The 23,956-nt window shown below is 40.1% G+C and overlaps 1 protein-coding gene across 1 annotated transcript in view; it reads right to left on the bottom strand.

The window, feature by feature from the left end:
* Positions 1 to 23,956, bottom strand: part of apeh (acylaminoacyl-peptide hydrolase) — a 159,994-nt gene that overhangs the window by 2,539 nt on the left and 133,499 nt on the right. The window contains exons 20-21 of the mRNA XM_052108107.1: positions 13,540 to 13,730; positions 12,410 to 12,512 (exon numbers count right to left, since the gene is read on the bottom strand). Coding sequence (XP_051964067.1) covers positions 12,410 to 12,512; positions 13,540 to 13,730 — 294 coding nt within the window. The remainder of the gene's footprint in view (positions 1 to 12,409; positions 12,513 to 13,539; positions 13,731 to 23,956) is intronic.

Below are 23,956 nucleotides of genomic sequence, written 5' to 3' on the forward strand. Positions count from 1 at the left end.
ACTAATGAAGCAGAGCTGGAACTACAAACCTACTTTGAATGCACTGATTGGAGTGTTTTGAAGCTGCAGCCACAGACCTGGTCATGAAGTCATTTGAGCGGCTGGCTTTGGCCTATCTGAAGGACATCACTGGACCCCTACTAGACCCCCTTCAGTTTGCTTACCGAGCAAACAGTTCTGTGGATGATGCCGTCAACATGGGACTGCATTATATCCTGCAACACCTCAACAGACCTGGGACATATGCAAGGATCCTATTTGTGGAATTCAGTTCAGCCTTCAATAGCATGCCTGATCTTCTCTCAACCAAACTGAACCAGCTCTCCGTGCCAACCACAATCTGTCAGTGGCTCAACAGCTTTCTGACAGATAGGCAGCAACTAGTGAGACTGGGGAAAATCACATCCGGGACCCTCACTATTAGCACTGGTTTTCTTCAGGGATGCATTCTCTCTCCGCTGCTCTTCTCCCTGTACACGAATGACTGCACTTTCAAGGAACCCCAAAATTAACCCACGTCTTATTCTTAATCAATACAAATATAAATAAATAATTATGAAGAACAAGAATTTAAATGAAAATCAATAATAAATGCAATAAATAAAACCGATAATACATATTCTTTTCTCAATAAACACAGTTAAGACTTACTCAAATAGTTAAAAGCTAACATTTCCTCCATTAGGTGCATGCTTCCATAATGGTTAATGCACACTCACTAAAATAAATACATAAATAACTCTGTGATTTTTAATTTTTTTTTTTTAAAGTTCAGTGGACAGTGCTCAGTTCAAAGGAATAGACATTTTTAATCCACCTTTGAAGTCAATAATGAGAGAATGTCGCTAGACAAGATGGAGAGATGTATGTAAATGGATGCACATCATTAGAAGATGTACAAGTGTGCTTATCCCATACATCAGCCTGTCATCATATGGACATTAAATGAACGAGACTGTCACGATTCACTGTTGTCTAGCCTGTGTTTCTCCCCTGTCATCTGTTTCAGGACTACACTTCCCATAATTCCCTGCTCTCATCTCTGCCAGCTGTCCTTCATTGTCCTCACCTGTGTTTCCTTTAGTCATTATCCTTTGTGTATTTAAGCCCTGTTGTTTGATCATTCGTGGTCAGTTGTTGTATGTGTTTGACCTCCCGTGTTTAACCAGTGCCCTTCGTAGATGTTTGCACCTGTTTATGTTCTTGTTTCCCATCGTGGATGTTTTATTTGTTCCTGTGTCTACCAGTTATTTTTGTTTGTTTATTTTCATTAAAAATCCTTAGCTGCACCTAGACCCGGCTCTCTTGACTTCTTCCCAGAGTTACAGAACAACTGACCACGAATGATCAAACAACAGGGCTTAAATACACAAAGGATAATGACTAAATGAAACACAGGTGAGGACAATGAAGGACAGCTGGCAGAGATGAGAGCAGAAAATTATGGGAAGTGTAGTCCGGAAACAGATGACAGGGGAGAAACACAGGCCAGACAACAGTGAATCGTGACAGAGACGCACAAATGTGACAAACGAGATGCACGAATATTTGGTGAATTTAAGTACCAATGTCCTTCCGAAACCGTAACATCTGTACACTATTTCATGATGCCAGCTTGTATGTGTAATATATATATATATATATATATATATATATATATATATATATATATATATATATATATATATATATGAAATAGTGTACAGATTTTACGCTTTTTGGAAGGAAATTGTACATATATACAGGTGAAACTCGAAAAATTAGAATATCGTGCAAAAGTTCATTAATTTCAGTAATTCAACTTAAAAGGTGAAACTAATATATTATATAGACTCATTACAAGCAAAGTAAGATATTTCAAGCCTTTATTTGATATAATTTTGATGATTATGGCTTACAGCTTATGAAAACCCCAAATTCAGAATCTCAGAAAATTAGAATATTGTGAAAAGGTTCAGTATTGTAGGCTCAAAGTGTCACACTCTAATCAGCTAAACACCTACAAAGGGTTCCTGAGCCTTTAAATGGTCTCTCGGTCTGGTTCAGTTGAATTCACAATCATGGGGAAGACTGCTGACCTGACAGTTGTGCAGAAAACCATCATTGACACCCTCCACAAGGAGGGAAAGCCTCAAAAGGTAATTGCAAAAGAAGTTGGATGTTCTCAAAGTGCTGTATCAAAGCACATTAATAGAAAGTTAAGTGGAAGGGAAAAGTGTGGAAGAAAAAGGTGCACAAGCAGCAGGGATGACCGTAGCCTGGAGAGGATTGTCAGGAAAAGGCCATTCAGATGTGTGGGGAGCTTCACAAGGAGTGGACTGAGGCTGGAGTTACTGCATCAAGAGCCACCACACACAGACGGGTCCTGGACATGGGCTTCAAATGTCAAACGTCTTACCTGGGCTAAAGAAAAAAAGAACTGGTCTGTTGCTCAGTGGTCCAAAGTCCTCTTTTCTGATGAGAGCAAATTTTGCATCTCATTTGGAAACCAAGGTCCCACAGTCTGGAGGAAGAATGGAGAGGCACACAATCCAAGATGCTTGAAGTCCAGTGTGAAGTTTCCACAGTCTGTGTTGGTTTGGGGAGCCATGTCATCGGCTGGTGTTGGTCCACTGTGCTTTATTAAGTCCAGAGTCAACGCAGCCGTCTACCGGGACATTTTAGAGCACTTCATGCTTCCTTCAGCAGATAAGCTTTATGGAGATGCTGACTTCATTTTCCAGCAGGACTTGGCATCTGCCCACACTGCCAAAAGTACCAAAACCTGGTTCAATGGCCGTGGTATTACTGTGCTTGATTGGCCAGCAAACTCGCCTGACCTGAACCCCATAGAGAATCTATGGGGCATTGCCAAGAGAAAGATGAGAGACATGAGACCAAACAATGCAGAAGAGCTGAAGGCCGCTATTGAAGCATCTTGGTCTTCCATAACACCTCAGCAGTGCCACAGGCTGATAGCATCCATGCCACGCGCATTGAGGCAGTAATTAATGCAAAAGGGGCCCAAACCAAGTACTGAGTACATATGCATGACTATACTTTTCAGAGGGCCGACATTTCTGTATTTAAAATCCTTTTTTTGATTGATTTCATGTAATATTCTAATTTTCTGAGATTCTGAATTTGGGGTTTTCATAAGCTGTAAGCCATAATCATCAAAATTATATCAAATAAAGGCTTGAAATATCTTACTTTGCTTGTAATGAGTCTATATAATATATTAGTTTCACCTTTTAAGTTGAATTACTGAAATTAATGAACTTTTGCACGATATTCTAATTTTTCGAGTTTCACCTGTATATATATATATATATATATATATATATATATATATATATATATATATATATATATTTTACACAGTATCTCACAAAAGTGAGTACACCCCTCACATTTTTGTAAATATTTGATTATATCTTTTCATGTGACAATACTAAAGAAATGACACTTTGCTACAATGTAAAGTAGTGATAGTGTACAGCTTGTAGTAGTAGCAGTATAAATTTGCTGTCCCCTCAAAATAACTCAACACACAGCCATTAATGTCTAAACCACTGACAACAAAAGTGAGTACATCCCTAAGTGAAAATGTCCAAATTGGGCCCAAAGTGTCAGTATTTTGTGTGGCCACCATTATTTTCCATCACTGCTTTAACCCTCTTGGGCATGGAGTTCACCAGAGCTTCACTGGTTGCCACTGGAGTCCTCTTCCACTCCTCCATGACGACATCACAGAGCTGGTGGATGTTAGAGACCTTGTGCTTCTCCACCTTCCGTTTGAGGATGCCCCACAGATGCTCAATAGGGTTTAGGTCTGGAGACATGCTTGGCCAGTCCATCACCTTCACGCTCAGCTTCTTTAGCAAGGCAGTGGTTGTCTTGGAGGTGTGTTTGGGGTCGTTATCATGCTGGAATACTGCCCTGCAGCCCAGTCTCCGAAGGGAGGGTATCATGCTCTGCATCAGTATGTCACAGTACATGTTGGCATTCATGGTTCCGTCTTGGTCTTGGCAATCTTCTTATAGCCTATGGCATCTTTATGAAGAGCAACAATTCTTTTTTCAGATCCTCAGTGTTCTTTGCCATGAGGTGCCATGTTGAACTTCCAGTGACCAGTATGAGGGAGTGTGAGAGCGATGACACCAAATTTAACACACCTGCTCCCCATTCACACCTGAGACCTTGTAACACTAACGAGTCACATGACACCGGGGAGGGAAAATGGCTAATTGGGCCCAATTTGGACATTTTCACTTAGGGGTGTACTCACTTTTGTTGCCAGTGGTTTAGACATTAATGGCTGTGTGTTGAGTTATTTTGAGGGGACAGCAAATGTACACTGTTATACAATCTGTACACACATTTGTCATTTCTTCAGTGTTGTCACATGAAAAGATATATTTACAAAAATGTGAGGGGTGTACACACTTTTGTGAGATACTGTATATATAAGTTAACATGTTATTAACCTGATCTTTATGTATAAGAGATGTCATATTTTTACTTAATCGGTTGGCCAAAATTTTTTACAATATTTTTACATCTAACTGGATCAGGGAAATTGGACGGTAACCCTTACACTTGCTTGAAACGTTGTCTTTTATAAGAATTAGTCTGACCCGGGCTTGTGTCATGGTTGGAAGAAGCTTTCCATTCTTTAATGATTCCATATGAATTTCTAACAAAAGTGTAGCCAGTTCTGTAGCATAATATCTAAAAAATTCAGCGGCAAAGCCGTCTGGCACCAGAGCCTTGCCTGTGGGCAAGGACTTAATTACTTCAGTCAGTTAAGGGAGATCTAATGGTTCCACAAAGTTTCTAATATCTTCATCAGTAGACAAAGATGTGGAAATATAGAGATCAAGACAAAATTCATTAAAAGCATTATTGCCCCTCTGGGGTCTGAGGGTATTTTGGGCCCTGGAGAGGTTTTAACATGCCTTGACATTTGTGCCTTTTTCAGTTGCTTAAAAACATATTAATGGCTAAAATCTGATAACACCGTATTCAGCACAAACTGGGCTACAATAACATGTGAGCAACATGTGTGTACAGGTTTGTATTTTTTAGAAAATAACGTTTATGCATGGTTTTTGAAAAACTAAAATTTTAAGTCATTGAAATAAGGCCATATAACAGATACTAAACATTTGTCCACAAGACTTTTGAGAATTGGATCTTGTAGCCTAGAATTTTTGCTACAAAATGATGTGAAAACCATCCTGATCACTCATTCATACAAAACAATATAGTAACTTAACTTTTGTAAGACAATTTTAGTGTTGAAAGGTAATATGCAAGGAGGCGTGAATGATCATGAATATGGATTGTAATTCACACCTGAGAGAAAAAAGACCCTCCTCTGGGCCTATCAATGAGGGATAGAGAATGAATGTGAGGAGACTTAACGATCAAAATCAAGTTTAAAGTTAAAAGAAGAAAACATTTTCTTTACATAAGACTTTACTTAATTTTAGACCTACACTACCATTTAAAAGAAGTCTCTTCTGCTCACCAAGACTGATATTTGATCCAAAAAACAGAAACAACATTGATATTCTGAACTCTTTTTACAATTTAAAAGAACAGTTTTCTATTTAAATATATTGTAAAAGGCAATTTGTGATCAAAGCTGAATTTTCAACATTATTACTGCAGTCTTCAGTGTCACATGATCCTTCAGAGATCATAATAATATGCTGATTTTCTAATATGGGCATATTTAAAGTGCATTTTACTAATTTAACCTGAACACATATTTGCAAGCACAAGCTTTGTTTATGATAATGAGGCATTATAAACACTAGATAAAATATAATCTAAACATTCATATTACTTTTATATCATATCATATATTAAATACCATATTTATATTTATATTACAATTTAAATACCTGCTGTTTCGGCAAACAGCATTTAAATGGAACTAAAACTTGCTTATTAGGACATATTTCAAATGACAATACTCTGAATCCTGGCAGGCAAATCTGTAAACAGTCCCACTAGTAAAATATGTACATGTTTATATAAAATAGCATGTCAACTAATAAAAACTAAATGACTTACTCGTCCGAAATTGTATTCTTGGCTGGATCAAGTCTCTCTTCAAAATACAAACGTCCATCGGAGTCCCGCTCTTCTGAGGAAAATGTTAACTCTTCCTTATTATCCAGGAGATTCCTCGAATATGTATAGTCACAAACGCGCAGAAAAATGAATGAAATATGTTTTAATCAAACCTCACAGTAGGGGGCGTGTAAATTTGCATTGATCGTCTCAGCACATTAGCGTATGAATGGTGTGCTCTGGTGGTGGGTGGGATCACATTACAGATAATTAGATGGACCGGTAAAAAACTGTACATCCCTTTGTTTCAAACAGATTGCATTGCAGGAGAATATTTGTTTTAAATTTGAATTATTTTATTAAAAATTTTAAGCTTTCTTTAGACATATGTTTCATGTTTGTGTGATAAGTATTTGCAGAGATTCAGTTCATTTTAGTGACGTGTTTCTGAAATATGCTCGTGAACACAAAGACTGCTGAAAGTTCACACTTTTTCTTCCCTTTTCTTTATTTAACAAAAGCACAAGATTTTGTTGTTATTATGAGTGTACACAAATAAAAGTAGACCCTTTATAGTCTCTAATGATGTCTTATACTTATCTGTATAACCAAAATTATGGAGTATTTTAAATTGATTCCGCTGTAATGATGAAAATATCCAGCAGGACGCGCCGGTGCGTCCGTCGACCCCAGAGGGTTAATATCAATGGCCGAGGCAAATATTTAACCACCAACAGATTTCACTGTGGGAATGGTAAAAAAAGACTGTCTCTGCTTTATATATCTAGCCAAAAGCTTCCTTGCTTTGTCCCCCAACTCGAAGAATCATTGTCTTGCCCTGAATAGCCAAAACTCCACCTTCCGTGACAAAATAGTATTAAATCTGCATTTCAATCGGGTCAATTCTCTGTGGCCATCAGACGACATTCGCTCTGCCTCAGCACTTTTAATATTCCCTTCCAACTCCATGAGTTCTTGTGCTTTGGATTTTTTGATGAATGAGGCAAACTGTATGATCCGACCCCTAAGAACCGCCTTAAGTGCCTCCAAAGCCACGCCCACAGAGGATACTGAGGAGCAGTTAGTCTCCATATAAACATTGATTTTAGCCTTAAATATTTGCTGGAATTCAGGAATTTGCAAAAACGATACATTAAAGTGCCAACTATATGATTTCCTTTTCTCTGTATGTGACAACACCTCACCAGGGCATGATCTGAGACTAGTTTCCAATTGAGCAATCAACAACAGATGAAATGAGGGACTTAGATGTATATAAAAAAAATCTATTCTAGAATAAGTCTTATGGTTTAAATAACAGATGGTTTCAAAAGTCTCCAAATATCTGTAAGGCCAAGATTTTTACACACCCTGTGAAGTGTTAATGTTGCTCTAGGGGGCTTGCACAGATCAAGGACTGAGTCCATCAAAAGGTTAAAGTCTCCTCCCAACATTATATCATGAGGGGTGCCAGCGACTTGCAACATCCCTTCAAGATCTATAAAAAAGCCATGATCGTCAGAGTTAGGTGCGTAAATATTAGCCAAAAGCATCCTTTGCCCCTGAATTTCTGCTAAAACAACAATGACGCTTAAATTGTAGATGTCTACTTATAAATGTAATGACTCCCCTGCTCTTACTTGAGCCAGCACTAAAGAAAACATGCCCAATCCATATCTTCCCAAAATGTTCATCTTCCTGCAGGGAAAGATGTGTTTCTAGAAGAAAAACTATATCATATTTCTTATGTTTAAGAAAATAAATAACCTTACTTCTTTTTATGGGGTGCCCCAACCCATTCACATTCCACATGGAGAGAGAAAATACACTCATATTAATATTTGACATATTAGAAAAAATACTGTGTTTCATAAACAAGATTATAAAGACCACATTCCAACATTAGTGTAACAATCAAACCCCAAACTTCCCCCCGAACCAAACAAACAGAGAAAATAAAAATGTGTGCATTAACCCCACGCACCACAGTGTCCATCCCTCTAAACTCAAACAGTCCAAGTACGCCTACGAGAGCCCCCGCGACAACTTTGCCATCGGATTGATGAAGTCCGGTGTATCAATGCAAATTTTATGAGACAGAATTACACAGCAAAAAATTATAAAAAAATTTAAAAAACTCCAGCCAATAAGCAGAACAAACTCAAAAAACTTGTAGATTCATCCCCAAGGTATGTTCTTTGACAGAACATGCTCCAGACGCTAGCGGAACCAGCACAAAAAAAGGGGCTGTTCTTTGGGCAAACGAATGTTCAGTAAGGTGGCCATTCGGCTGATACACGAGTAAAACAAAAGACCCAATCACTCCAATGTCCTGCAAGAGATATTCCACAAAACAAACTCCATCGTGATCGATTGACAAATTACAGTATGATCCTCCAAGTCTGCAACAGCCTTCGCCAGCATTGCCATAATGCTCGACATCTGACGCTGAATCTCTCCTGCCGCATCGTCCAAATTGAGTCCCTGGTCTCAGTGTCTTTTAATGTCTCAAGAGCTCAAGGAGTTTGAATTATTTGACATATTATCTTCCTAGAACAGTTAAGAATCAGGGTGTATCGAATCTCACTGGTTTATCAAACAAATAGTAATAAATCTAGCAAACTGAGCAGAGCTCGCCGTTCACACATCCGAACCTCGCATGGCACCACACAACTCCGACATTTCACATTCTTAAAAAAAGTAGTGATCCTAACTGACCTAAGATAGGGAATGTTTTCTACGATTAAATGTCAGGAATTTTGAAAAACAGAGTTTAAATGTATTTGACTAATAGTACATTTCTGACTTCAACTGTTAATATTAATTACGAAACAGCAACAGAAAAAACTTAGTTTACCATTCTTTATTATAACATTGTCACTTCTTGTTGCAGCTCAGGCTCTTAATGTAGTTATTTTCTTTGAAAAACTTCCTTTATTATTTATTTTCTTTTTATTTATATCTAAACAGTAACAACAGTAGACACACAACTGAATCTAAAAATTAAACAAGGTGGTAATGTTTAACCTTTTTATCTAAGCTTGTGCTCGATGGGCTGGAGCTTTCCCTTCATTTTTAAGACTTATGTTTTGCTCATGACTTCTTGAGTCATTGATTCCACACATCCATTACAAAATTCTAAAATGTTCTCCCTTTTAAGGTAGAATACTAGGAGACTTGGGTGCTTTGGAAATGCAGTTAAGACTTTTGCCAGAAGAGCAGACAGAGGCAGGGTGGTTCACAACCACAATGTTGAAGACCTTTGCTATTAGTATTCTGTACTTACTTGTAGGGCTGCCCCCGACAAAAGATTTTCCTAGTCGACTAGTAGGTGTTAGTTTATGCCATTAGTCGATTAGGTGGTGCACGTTTATGATATTAATATAATTATTTTTTTTTTTTATTATAATTTAGTATTTTTTTACTAAATATTTTGGGGGGGTCATCAGAAAATGGTTTGAGTTCCAGTGCTGAGAAAGAATGTTATAAGTAACATTGCTAACACTGTTCTAAATTACAGAGAAATACTAAATCGCATGAGCCTTCAAAATATAAATTTTACAAGCACACGCACGAAGCGAGTCTCAGCGACACCGGCAAAATTGGTAATGATTCTGAATGTGCCGGAAAATCCAGCAAGGAGACTATCTGAACATTTTATTAATTTATAGAGAGAAATGCACATTAGGGTTGTGCCGACAGACGATAAGCCTTTGACGATGTCAAGACTTATGGCTTGTTTTCCCATTAATATATTAAATTATTATTATTATTATTATTATTATGCTATTATTATTATTATCAAATTAATATTACAAATAATTTGCCCATAGGCTTACAGATACACTCTTGAAGAAACATACTTTATTATATTATTAAGAACAGATCACAGAAAAGCCATCTATGCACATGTCTGACGTGCTGTTTGTATGGTTTGTATACAGTCTCGTGGAGCACGCGCAAGTAAAAGGTTTTCACTCTTTCTTTGTTTCAGTCTTCTGAACATTTTTATGCAAGAACAGTATAGTCTATGAGTGCTGCAAATAACCTCAGACATCTCAGCTCAGGAGGTGTTTTGAGTTCAGTTCACTTTTTCCACAGAGCAGTTATTTGAGAACGCAACTCTAGCAGCCTATACATCTGTGATTAAAACATAAAATAATACAAAAACACGTTCACCTTAAACGTGTTTCAGTGATTATTATCATCATTATAATTATTATTTATACATTTAGAATTGTTTTTATGTCTTCATTTGTGTACGTAATTTTCCACCTGCATGTTTAGACAGATACTTGCCTGACAGTAAATGGAAAGGTGGTTACTTATATAAATATATTATTTTTTCGATCAATTCATTATGTTAATAGCTTTTTCATTTGGAGTGCAATTTGCATTTAGAAATGTATTTGGTTTAAGTTTAGTTTTTTAAATAAATTAATTTAATTTTCAATGCAAACTATAGAAAATTATTTGGTTTCTCAGCATCTTAAGCACATTTGAGTTCTTCCCAACAGTGGGGAATGAGGTCCAGATTTTGACAATTAAGGGACTAATACACAACTATTACAAAATGTGTAAACAATTATTGATGCTCAAGAAGGCAACATAAGAAGAACCAAGAGGTACAAACTTTTGAACAGTATGATTTGTGTAAATAACAGAACATTTTGTGTTATGTAGCTTTTGAAGGGCAGTACTACCTAAAAAAAAAATATAATCTCTAATAGGCTATTTGTATACATTCTGAAAGGGGTGTGGAAACTTATAAAGACAATAGGGCTATGCAAACTTCTGCACTTAACTGTATAGGCTATATAGTTTGTGAAAATTTATATTTTATTTCAGATTTAGTTTTTTCACGATTTAACCACATATGAGCTTTTTTTTCATGTACAAATTCCTATCCATATGATCTCATATTTGCATAATATGTAATTATGAAATGACTTATACAATAATTCACAACATCATCACTTTAAACAACATTATAAATTCAAAATACAACCCCCACATCTGAAAATATAAGTACTACGTAAAAAGTGCAGTGCAGTGACATTGTCTGATTTACCTCTGTGCTCGTGGGGGAAATGAACAGTACAGAAAAATACTCGCTTACATATTCACGTGCATGGATCAGCTTTTTTCAGCTCGTTGTTGAAAACAAATGTTTTATTGGTTGTGAATGTGAATGCAAGAGGGGAAAAGTCTCCTCGGGTGTGCCGTTCTTCTTAAGAGTTCTCATCTAGAAAGTTACTAAGGGGAAATTACCAGGACTGTAGGTGGGAAAGGGCCTATAGAGATGCATGAGACACTGGACAAAGACACTGCATGCAAAATGTCAAGTTAGGCCATTTTTATGTTTGTCATTTTTATAGTACCACCAAGATGCCTGCAGCCCTGAAAACAGCTAATTGCAGTCCACAGCAACCCGCTGTGTTCAGATGCATGAGATTTGAAGTGCTTGAGATTTTGTAATAGCAAAGCAGAAAGCATAATTATTGTTCTTTGTAGCAATGCTCCTCATAGGCATAAAAGAAACCTATCACACTGGTGCAAACAGGTTCAAATTTTTCATTGTATATCGTAATGTTTTATCACAAATGAGAGCAAAACTGTCACACTGTACACCATTTAAAAAAAAAGTGGCCACACCCACTACTTTTATTTTGGCTGGGTGTGGCACACTAAATATTAAGTTCAAGATGTTTTTGATAATTATTGAAAATGGGACTTCAGATAATGTTCCTGCTTTATATACATTCCTATCAGGTGAAAGGCCTTGGACTAGTTTGCAAAATTCTGTAAAAAAAAAAAATTACATACATAAAATGTGAAAAATCTTTCATGGCAGAAATGAAATCAAAGATATACATTTTATTTGTCTTGTTCAGGCATTACAGCCCGAAATGTGAGTTTTGATTACTGCAGCAACCCTGATTGGCCAATTGTGGCGAGTCCTTGCACATAAGTAGTGGGCAATTGTAATACTATTTCATGTCTCTATACCTTACGGTTTGGTCTCCAGAATCAGTTTCATCAAAGAAAAATTACAATAAAAATAATCCTACAAAAAACTTTCAGTTTGATCCCCTAATAATATACGTGAAACCCTAAAATTGCAATAGGGTTCCAGCGTGTTGCTCTTCTAAGAAGAAGACTAAAAAGAAAATCTGTACAAATACAATAGGCTTCAAGCACCTTTGTGCTTGGACCACAATGAGTACATATGTCCAAACTTTCAAGTGAAAGTGTGTGTTAAAAGCTGAGCATGTATCTGCAAAGTCAATCAAGTAGCAAATGCAAACAGTTTGGCGTTGATAACATCAAATCATCTGCTCACCTTGCTGACATGGTTGATGGGTGATTTGGCCAACATCTGCTCCAGAAAAGCAGCTTCGAGATGAATGTTAGTGTTATAATCATATCCAGCTTCCACCATACACCTTAAAATAAACACAGACAAACCATTAATCCAGCTATCACTCATGTCTATAAAGGTGAATCTCACAGATACTGTCAAACAAATTTACGGGTTTACATTTTGCAAGAAATTAAAAAAATAATAATCATTTTGTTTTCCTATTAAGACTTTTTTTGCATTCATTTCATGACTATTAAATGTGCACTAGGCAGTATTTTTTGCTTATGTTGTGTTGTTCAATATGACTAATTTTGGATTTAAACTGACACCTAGTGGCATGAATGCAGCATCATTCAATCGCAATTGTTTCTTAATAAACAATGCCATTAAATAAATTCACTATTCCCAGTCAACCATGAATAATTTATATATATATGATCATATATCTGTTTACCTTTCTGTGAGATTCACGTTTATAGACATGAGTGATTGTTGGATTTACTTAATCCATGAGGGAGTGTCCATTAACATTCTGGTTACTGAGATTAAGTGAGTTTAATTGAGGCAAGTCTTTTGATCCTAACATGGGCCCCATGTCCCCTTTAAGGGACCCTTTCTATGTAGAATAAAATAGCTATTTTAAGGTTACAGACATGACTTGAGTCTTCATCTGAGTGGTCATGATTTTATACAAGTTTTAAAATTAAGAGTAAATGAGGAACAATTGAGCACATAAAGCCCCAAATTACTGTAAAGTGAAATAATCACATTCTTATTATTGTAATGCGTAAAAATACTGATATATTGTTCAAATCGCAAAAAAATAAAACAACATTATAGTATTTGTTGAACAGCCTGACTTAAATTAAACTATCATTTTAGTACAATATTTTTGGCAATGCATTACTGTAATAAATATCGAATGAGGATAATTGAGAATGAGAACAAAAAGAACTCAAAAGTAAAACTTTTTTTTATGTCACCATTTAAACTCAAATGATGATAAAGCATCTTCATCAATTACATCCAGATGCTTTTGTATGACATTTTTCCTGTCATCACAGCAAAATAATTTACAATAGTATACTGTGAATGTGATGTCAAATTACCAGTCTGGAATATCTGTACTGCCAATCATGGAGGCCAGATTTGTGACAGGGTTGCGTGTTACACACGCCTTGTAGAAGTCTGGATACTGCCCAATCAGGTGGCACGCCAGGAATCCACCATGAGAGCCTCCAATGACAGCGATCTTCTCTTCATCAAAATCACCACGACTCAAAACACTCTCTACTGCAAACTGCAAAAACAACATTTAAAGGTGCATTCAGTAACTTTTTGTTCGTGTCATCTTGGATTAACATTGACACCTAGTATGGATGCAGCATCATTCAAAATCAATCGTTTTCAGTTACAGATGCCATTGAAGAAATTCCCTATTCACAATAATCCATTATTAATTTAATCCAAGAGTGAAAGTGTTCAATTAAAAATCGGATACTGGGATTAAGCAAGTAGTATTTCTAGCAAGTCAGTCCAACATCGGCCATCTTTGGAACGCTCCCGGAAGACTATTTCCAGTCATGACAGTACAGCTACTATCTACTTGAATGGGGAGAGACTGAAATCTCAAAAACAGTGGGTCAAGATTACGATCAAAGAATGTATTTCAAATCAGCAATAACATTTTACAACAATGGAATCATAAATTGGGTTTCTTTACCACGGATTACGCTAGAAAACGCAATTTTCCCGGCTTGTATATCTTATGTATGTTCTCAAAATGATTGACAGGTGATACCTGTATCTAAAAGGTGATTGGCTCTTTTACATGTAAGATTGGGACTTCCTTTCTACATCCATTGACCGTTGGACGCGTAGAGCTAATTGGTTGGGCTTTCCAATTTCTCCCATTCATTTTAATAGAAGTGGCCCGTCTCTGCTAAATAGTCTCTGATATTATTCAGCTGGTCATGTGGTTCTAAAATAGCAGCCCCCATGAGGTCGCCCTCATACCCTGTCCCATGTAGAATAAAGCAGCTTTTATAAGGTTACTGGTATGATTATAGAGTCCAGTGATGTCATGTGAGAGGTCATGATTTTATAAATATGTTTCAAAATTGCAATTAATTTCTTTAGGAGTAAAATTTAATAGGGAAAAAATGACTGAAAGATTTCATATATCTGCTAAGGCCGGGCATATAAGGTGTCATTTTTTTTTCTTGAAATCGCGTAGAAATTGTTGGTGCTCAAGTGGTCATGGCTTGCATCATGTGAGAGGAATTATAAGTGGAGCAAGTGGAACAAGTTGCAACCTGCTGATCATTTTTAAACATGCAGAAAAAATACAGGAACTGCCCGCTTGAATTCGTGAGGCCGATTTGGAGAGTGTTCCAAGTGAGTGTTCATTAAGCTTTTACACATTTGGAGAAAATGGGTATATTATAACGTCTAGGTTACGGATGTAACCTCCATTCCCTGATAGAGGAAACGAGACGTTGTGTCGAAGAAGCGACCCTAGGGGTCTCTCTTGAGCACCGAATATAACTCTGATCTATGAAAAAAGGCCAATGAGAAGTTGGCAGACATAATTTGCATACCCCTCCCCTGGACATACGGGTATAAAGGCGAGGAAATACGTCGAGTTCATTCAGGATTTTTCTGAGGAGCCGGAAATGGTCCGGCCACTACAGTGGATCGGCTCAGCGACGTGGCTGGGAGGACACAACGTCTTGTTCCCTCCATCAGGGAACGGAGGTTACATCCGTAACATAGACGTTCCCCGTCTGTCGCTCTCTCGACGTTGTGTCGAATAAGCACACTAGCGGTCCAATTTAAATCACGCCATGCGCTGAGCCGTGTACATGTTCTGCTGACATAGGAGTGGGCAGGTATTTTACGTGCACAGGTGACCAGCTGTGTCAGACTGCACGTACCCTTCCCCAAGTGGCAGTGGTAAATCCAGCCTCAAGGAGGGGGGAGTTCCTACAACACTGTGACCGGAGGGCAGCTGGGACTGCCTAAGGGAGACGCGGGTCCACTTTTTTAAGGGGACCGTACCGCGGATTATACACATAGGGGGAGTCCGCGTAGGAGTCCTTGACCTGTGGAGCACCTATTCCAGTACAGGGTAGATTAAGTACCTGCAGTGGATTGGGTCGGCGAGTTCCTCCGCTGAACTGCGGTCCCACAAGGGCTAGGGAGTAGGGTTGTGCCGATGGACGATATCATCGTCCATCGTGATGGCTGACCAACATCACGATGTAGAGCCACCATCGTGATGCCACGCCCCCTTTTGCGAGTCTTGCTAGTGTGACTCACTAATCCTAGTCTCTTCTATAGTTAACCTAAAAACTTTGCAGGGATTGCTCTGTAAATTAAATTGAGAATATAACTAATGCATATATGCTATTTTAAATACTGTGGTATATGCCAGAGACATGACGTGTTAGTCTGTGAAAATACCGTGTCAGGCAGGCTGCACAAATGTTGATCTTGACATTGTTAGCTTCTTGTCTTTTTTTTACATGTCTTACACTGTACATTTAGATTAAAATATTTTATGTTGTAGGCTACAAGAAAACAGCCTTTATTAATTAATTAGTAGTTGTAGTGTCTCAGAAAATCTTGCTCATTGTCACATAGCTCTTGTATACACTGAAGCGGCAGTTTAAGATAAACCCAGACCAGCGAACGTCAAATAACTTTTGTCTGGTTAATACTTTTAAAGAAAAATTTCCTTGGCCATAAATCCATAATGTCAAATCAAATGAAAGAAACAAGGTGAATATGAATAACACACATTTATTAAAACATAGAAGAACAACAAATAAAGAACAAGAAAACGGAACAACACTCAGACCGAAACTCGGCATTAACATTTCACTTATAATTAGCAGCACAATTAACTTCAGCACAGGCTACAAAATAAATTATGTTATTGAAATATTGTAAAGTGGTCATATGAACTACACAAATGAACGTTTAAAAAATTATATGCAAAATCGAATAGCTCCGCAACGGATGGCGAAAAAATGCGTAAAGAAGTCTAATATCTTTCACCATAGACCATGTTTAAATTTCGATGTTTCTGGCCAGAAATATCAAAATATTCACTTTATCTGGTTTTAATAAGCTGCGGATTGGAGTAACTACACTACCCGCTGTGCTGAAGACACGCTCTGATGGAGTACTGCTAGCACATATGCACAGATATTTCCGTGCTAATCTTGCCATGAACGGAAACCTTTTGTCGTTCGTTTTCCACCAAGTCAGCGGGTCCTCTTCCCCATCAATGGCCATTTCCTGCAAGGACATGGTCATTTCTGCCTCGACCTTTTGCTCATCAGTGAGTAAAATAACGAAATTATAGTTTTTAAGTGGAAAATAGTATTTATGTAAAGAGATATATTAAAATAAAAAGTGCACAACTCTTCTTAAGTGAAAGCTAAAAAAAAAAAATGCTTCACGTGCCGTGCATCCTACTGATAAAGCGCCGACGAGTCATTAGTTGGGTTAGTAAAATAACGAAATTATAATTTTTCATATAATTTTTGAAAATTATATGAAATTATATACCACCCCCCCGACGATATCATCGTCCATCGCAATGTTTTACTGTCAACATCGTCAACTGCCAATTTAGGGGACATCGACAACCCTACTAGGGAGGAATCATGCAGGGATCAGAGTATGCGGAATCTCCTGGGGGAGAAAGCGCACAGTTTTACCTCGTCCGAGGGTAAGGGCGCTAGGTGCAAAAAATCTTGCAAGGGTATTAGGTGTTGCCCAACCCGCTGTTCTACATATGTCTGCTAGGGATGTGCCCCTGGCTGGTACCCAAGAGGATGCAAGACTCCTTGTTGAGCGTGCTTGGACCCGCAAAATGGGGGGGCACGACCTGGGTGTGATAGGCCAATGAAATGGCATCCACGACCCAGTGGGAAAGCCTCTGTTTGGAGACAGCGTTCCCTTTCTGCTGTCCGCCAAAGCAGACAAAGAGCTGCTCAGAACGTCTAGAGCTCTGCGTTCGGTACAAGTAGGTACGCAAAGCACGGACACAGCAACGAAGGGCCTCCTCCCGGGGCAGCGCTTGCAGGTTCACTACCTGGTCTCTGACGGATGTGGTAGGAACCTTGGACACGTAGCCTGGTTGCGGTCTTAGGATCACATGTGTGTCTGCCAGACCGAACTTCAGGCAAGTGTTGCTTACAGAGAACGCTTGCAGGTCCCCGACCCTCTTGATGGAGGTGAGCGCGATCAGCAGGGCAGTCTTTTAGAGAGAGGGCCCTGAGTCCAACTGATTCTAGCGGCTCGAAGGGGAGTCTCTGAAGGCCCGTGAGGACCACTGAGAGATCCAAGGAGGGGAACAGGCTTGGGTGGGAGGGAATTAACCTCTGGACGCCTCTTAGGAACCTGATGATTAAGTCGTGCTTACCCAAAGACTTGCCGTCTACTGCGTCGTGGTGGGCCGCAATGGCAGCGACATACACCTTTAGGGTGGAAGGGGACAGCCTCCCCTCCAGCCTCTCTTGCAGAAATAAGAGCACTGACCTAACTGCGCACCTCTGTGGGTCTTTGGCCTGGAAAGAACACCAATTTCCGAACAAGCGCCACTTCAGGGCGTAAAGATGCCTGGTAGAAGGGGCTCTGGCTTGGTTGATCGTGTCTACGACGGTAGGTGATAGACCAGCTAGATCTTACGCGTCCCGTCCAGGGCCAGACGTGGAAGTTCCAAAGGTCTGGGTGCGGATGCCAGAGCGTGCCCTGTCCCTGAGAAAGAAGGTTTTCCTCAGGGGAATTCGCCAGGGAGGGGCTGTCGTGAGGAGTACGGAGGTCCGAAAACCAGGCCCGGTTAGAGTGACTTGTTCCTCGTCCTCCCTGACCTTGCACAGCACCTGTGCAAGAAGGCTCACTGGGGGAAAATGCATACTTGCGCAGCCCCGCATGCCAGCTGTGTGCCAGTGTGTCTGCCCAGAGGGGAGCCTCTGTTCCGGCATACCAGAGCGGGCAGTGGGAGGTCTCTTGGGAGGCAGACAGGTCTACCTGGGCATTGCCGAACCATTCCCAAATCAGCTGGACCGACTGGGGGTGAAGCCTCCACTCTCCGCTGGGCAAGCGTTGTCGTGACAGCACTTCCGCTATCACGACGAGAAGGAGACGACGGGCGAGTCGTGACATGTGGCGGGAGCATACGCTGCCATGGCGATTTATGTCCGCTACCGCGGTGGTGCTGTCTGACCTGATTAGGACCTGTTTGTCTCGAACTAACGGGAGAAACTTCCGCAGGGCAAAGAAAACAGTCAACAACTCTAGGCAATTGATTTGCCAGCACAGCGGGGCCCCTTTGCAACGGCCCGCAGCTGCGTGCCCGTTGCACACGGCGGCCGGACCAGATTTGGAGGTGTCGGTCGTGACAAGGACGCGTCGTGACACCTGCTGCAAGGGGACTCCTGTCCGCAGAAAGCACAGGTCTGTCCAGGGTTGTGAAGTTTGGCGGCAGATGGGGGTGATAATCACACGGTGCGTGAGGCAGTGCCATGCTTGTCTCGTGACTCGAGTCTGGGGCCAGTGCTGAAGCGGTCTCATATGTATCAAACCCAGCGGCGCGCCCGCCGCGGAGGATGTCATATGCCCCAGGAGCTTCTGGGGCGGCGAGGCATTTTAGCACTGACTGCGTGCGCTCGTCGGCAAGGCGGGCTGACATTGAGACTGAGTCTAACTCCATGCCGAGAAAAGAGATGCTCTTTTACCAGTTGACCTGAAGCCCCAAACGGCTGATGTTGGCCTGGTGTTGGTTGCAGGAGGGGCCGTGGCATGCAGGGCGGAACTGGGACCGCTCCACCGTCGAGGGTAGTGAGAGTGGAGGAGCGAGGAAGCCGGTTCCGGGCAGTAAATGGTGCCCTTTTATGGTTTACTCAACTTGTCAACACGTCCGGGAAGAAAGGAACCGGGGCGCGCTGTGAGCGGCACACATACCCACGGAACCAATCAAGTAGCCATGAGGGGGGGGGCCGGATTTTCCAGTCCAGCATCGCGCTCGCGGTACCCGGGAAATCATAGCAGACCTCTGTGCGTCAGGCTCAGACTGGGCACGCAGACCCAAAGGTGGCGGCCCAGATGAGTCATCAGCATCAGATGCCGCTGTAACGCTCTCCGATGCTGCGGCGATGTCGTCATCCAATTCCGGGAGCTCAAGGGACCGGCAGGCCGGCCGCGAAGCAGGCCGCACTCATCCCGAGCTCGGACGGAAGCAAGCAAGCGTGCGGGGAGGCGGGTGGTTCGAGGGGATTAATCCGGCGAACAGAGCCCGTCATTGTCCCCAAATCGTTTTCATCGCCTGCGGCGCCTGCCCCAATCCCGTATGAAGAAGGCGAGGCGAGGGGGGCGGCTGAAGTGGCTTTCTCTCATGACAAAAGAAAGCCGCGACCGCAATGCTGTCATGGCTATGTTCTTGCACTGAGAACATAGACCATTCATAAAATGCTGCCTGCGTGTAATTGCAGCCCAGGCACGCAAGGCAGCTTTTATGACCGTCAGAGGTGGGGAGAAATCAACCGCATCCAGAAACTACACAGAGGAGGAAACACGTCTTTAAAAAGACGCGTCCTGAAAAGCAGCTGACTGCATACACGACCATCTGCTCCAAAGAAAATTTCTGAATGAACTCGACGTATTTCCTTGCCTTTATACCCGTATGTCCGGGGGCGGGGTATGCAAATACTGTCTGCCAACTTCTCATTGGCCTTTTTTCATCAGAGGCATATTCGGCCCAACGTCGAGAGAGCGACAGACGGGAACTGTGCTTTTCCCATATTAATCAGAACCACATCACTGAGAAGGATTCTACAGAAAGGTCATGCTCTTCTCAGCTCTTCAAACAAATCCTTTGCCATTCCCTAAATGCTGCACTAGAAAAAAAGATTCTGTATAAAATTATTGTAAAAATTAAGATCAGTTTTAAAATTATTTAGCAAGATCATTTTGATTTTAGTGCTATGACTCGTAAGTGACTGTGTTGTAACTCACGTGTCATTTCAAACAAATGTAGTAGGACTGAGTCGCATGGACTGATGAACAAATTGTGTTGATGTGTCTGGTGTAATTCAAATCTGTAAATCAAAAAGTTGTGCAATTTAACAAAGCCTTCATTATAACGCATTTACTAGAAATTACTATATATATTTTTAAATTATATATATATATATATATATATATATATATATATATATATATATATATATATACACACACACACACACTCACCTAAAGGATTATTAGGAACACCATACTAATACTGTGTTTGACCCCTTTCAGCCTTCAGAACTGCCTTAATTCTACGTGGCATTGATTCAACAAGGTGCTGAAAGCATTCTTTAGAAATGTTGGCCCATATTGATAGGATAGCATCTTGCAGTTGATGGAGATTTGTGGGATGCACATCCAGGGCACGAAGCTCCCGTTCCACCACATCCCAAAGATGCTCTATTGGGTTGAGATCTGGTGACTGTGGGGCCATTTTAGTACAGTGAACTCATTGTCATGTTCAAGAAACCAATTTGAAATGATTCGATCTCTGTGACATGGTGCAATATTCTGCTGGAAGTAGCCATCAGAGGATGGGTATGTGGTGGCCATAAAGGGATGGACATGGTCAGAAACAATGCTCAGGTAGGCCGTGGCATTTAAACGATGCCCAATTGGCACTAAGGGGCCTAAAGTGTGCCAAGAAAACATCCCCCACACCATTACACCACCACCACCAGCCTGCACAGTGGTAACAAGGCATGATGGATCCATGTTCTCATTCTGTTTACGCCAAATTCTGACTCTACCATCTGAATGTCTCAACAGAAATCGAGACTCATCAGACCAGGCAACATTTTTCCAGTCTTCAACTGTCCAATTTTGGTGAGCTCTTGCAAATTGTAGCCTCTTTTTCCTATTTGTAGTGGAGATGAGTGGTACCCGGTGGGGTCTTCTGCTGTTGTAGCCCATCCACCACAAGGTTGTGCATGTTGTGGCTTCACAAATGCTTTGCTGCATACCTTGGTTGTAACGAGTGGTTATTTCAGGCAAAGTTGCTCTTCTATCAGCTTGAATCAGTCGGCCCATTCTCCTCTGACCTCTAGCATCAACAAGTCATTTTCGCCCACAGGACTGCCGCATACTGGATGTTTTTCCTTTTCACACCATTCTTTGTAAACCCTAGAAATGGTTGTGCGTGAAAATCCCAGTAACTGAGCAGATTGTGAAATACTCAGACCGGCCCATCTGGCACCAACAACCATGCCACGCTCAAAATTGCTTAAATCACCTTCCTTTCCCATTCTGACATTCAGTTTGGAGTTCAGGAGATTGTCTTGACCAGGACCACACCCCTAAATGCATTGAAGCAACTGCCACGTGATTGGTTGATTAGATAATTGCATTAATAAGAAATTGAACAGGTGTTCCTAATAATCCTTTAGGTGAGTGTATATATATATATATATATATATATATATATATATATATATATATATCACCATAGATTGAAAATGAAAAAAGTGTATCAGTGTTGTTGTAATAACAACATTTTAATTTATGACCCATCATATGGGTTATGAAAACCAACAACACCATCTAATGTAAATAAACTGTAAATTACACTCACAATTCTCACAAAAGTTATAAAGATATAATATAAACGTATTTTCAAATATCCTAATATTGGGGACAGAATACAAAACCCGTGTCGTTCGTTTGTTTGTTCAATCATTCTTTCATAAGGCATGCGCTTGTATGTAATGGGCAATTCTAAATGCACTTTTAGACTCCCGGTTTCTGCCACAACAGCTCAGCATCAAGAGTGATTATTTTGCATGATTAATAATAGATTCTTTCATTGACCAAGTTTGTTTTATGCATGCCATCTGCATCTGCTCGATCTATTGATTACTCTACATTTTAGGAATTTAGTCATTTTATTTTATGCTATCAACAATAGCAAACAAGATGCTGATGAACTGATGAACATTTTTATGCCATTCTTGAGAGAATTGCGATGCATACACTCATATTCTATATTGATTAATATACATTTCTTTGAAGGATTGAAAATGATTATCTCTCCTCCTCGCTCAAAAAATGTGTGCTCCTTTATCTCGTCGGCCTAAAACTCAGTTTCCAATTGACATGCACACAGAAACCAATGCCAGTCAATACATAGTCTGTTACAGCTGAAAATAAGGAATATTGCATGAGGCATACAGGCTATAACTGATAATACTGTACTGACATACAGGTGCATGAACACAAAAAACACATAAGCCTATACATGATTTTCACGGAAATGGACTGAGCACACAGCTCAGGGGTGCGCTGGTGTTCAGTGTGGTGGTGCTAGAGGTGGTGTTGCCGATCCTGATGGACTGGGGTCTCCCAGTCAAAAAGTACAGAATCCAGTTGCAGAAGGAGGTGGTTAAACCCAGCAGGTTCAACTTTGTTATAAGTTGTTGTGGGATAATTGTGTTGAATGCTGAACTAAAGTCTATGAACGGCATTTGTTTAAGAACATTTTCATGTCAGTTTCAGCCCTGATATGTTCCTCAATTTTAACGTAGGATAAAATCCATGGAAATTATGATTTAATATCACATACAAGTAAGCACTATAATCCAATTGTTTGGCTCAAATATTCAATAACTCTCAAACAATGATAACACACCAGCAAGACGATCACATCTCCCATCATGTATGTCTATGAAAGATGAACGAGCCAATGAGACTATGTTATGGCCGGGGCGACATGTGTAGTCCCGCCCCATATGTAGCCCTGCCTCATTCTTCAGGCTGCAGCCAAGTCCTTCTCAATGCAGAGGGAGAGTGGGGGCGGGGTTGCGTGGAGCGTGTAGAGATGCAAACACTGGCATGGCTTTACCGAAGAAACTAGTTATGTAACGCAACATCAAACTATATCGATATAAATGGTATTGTCTCATCCTATATCTCGTTTGAAAATATATCGATATATCTTTAAACTGTTGTGAAATGGTATATCGACTTTTAAAGTCATGTGTTCCGTTTAAACAAATTAGCGACAAATACATTAGACCGTCATTTTTTTTACTATACAGAGTCAGCAAGGGTAATGATACTGTATCCCTGGATTTGGAAGCAAGAGTAGAACTTGTTTACAGTCCTTCAGAGAGATGCGCTGCATCTGTCAAACACAAAAAGAGTCCCTGTGCTTGTGCTTCTCTAATAAAGCACGTGATCGCACGAGCATAATGCTTGTTGACATAACGCTGAAATTGAACAAACTGATGTGTACCTAGGTGACTAATTTGCAGGTATGGGCTAAAACAAGGTAACTCATTTATAAAGCGTATGTACAATCAGATTTGATACTCCTAAATTCCATAGATTTGAACCTACGTTAAAAGTGAGGAACAAATCAGGATTTATAAATACAAACACTGATGTGAAAATTTTCATACATCAACACGCACAAGCATGAGTACAAACATTTGTGTGTGTGTGTGT

The sequence above is a fragment of the Xyrauchen texanus genome, chromosome 37 (genome assembly GCF_025860055.1).
Source record: "Xyrauchen texanus isolate HMW12.3.18 chromosome 37, RBS_HiC_50CHRs, whole genome shotgun sequence".
Taxonomy (NCBI): Eukaryota; Metazoa; Chordata; class Actinopteri; order Cypriniformes; family Catostomidae; genus Xyrauchen; species Xyrauchen texanus.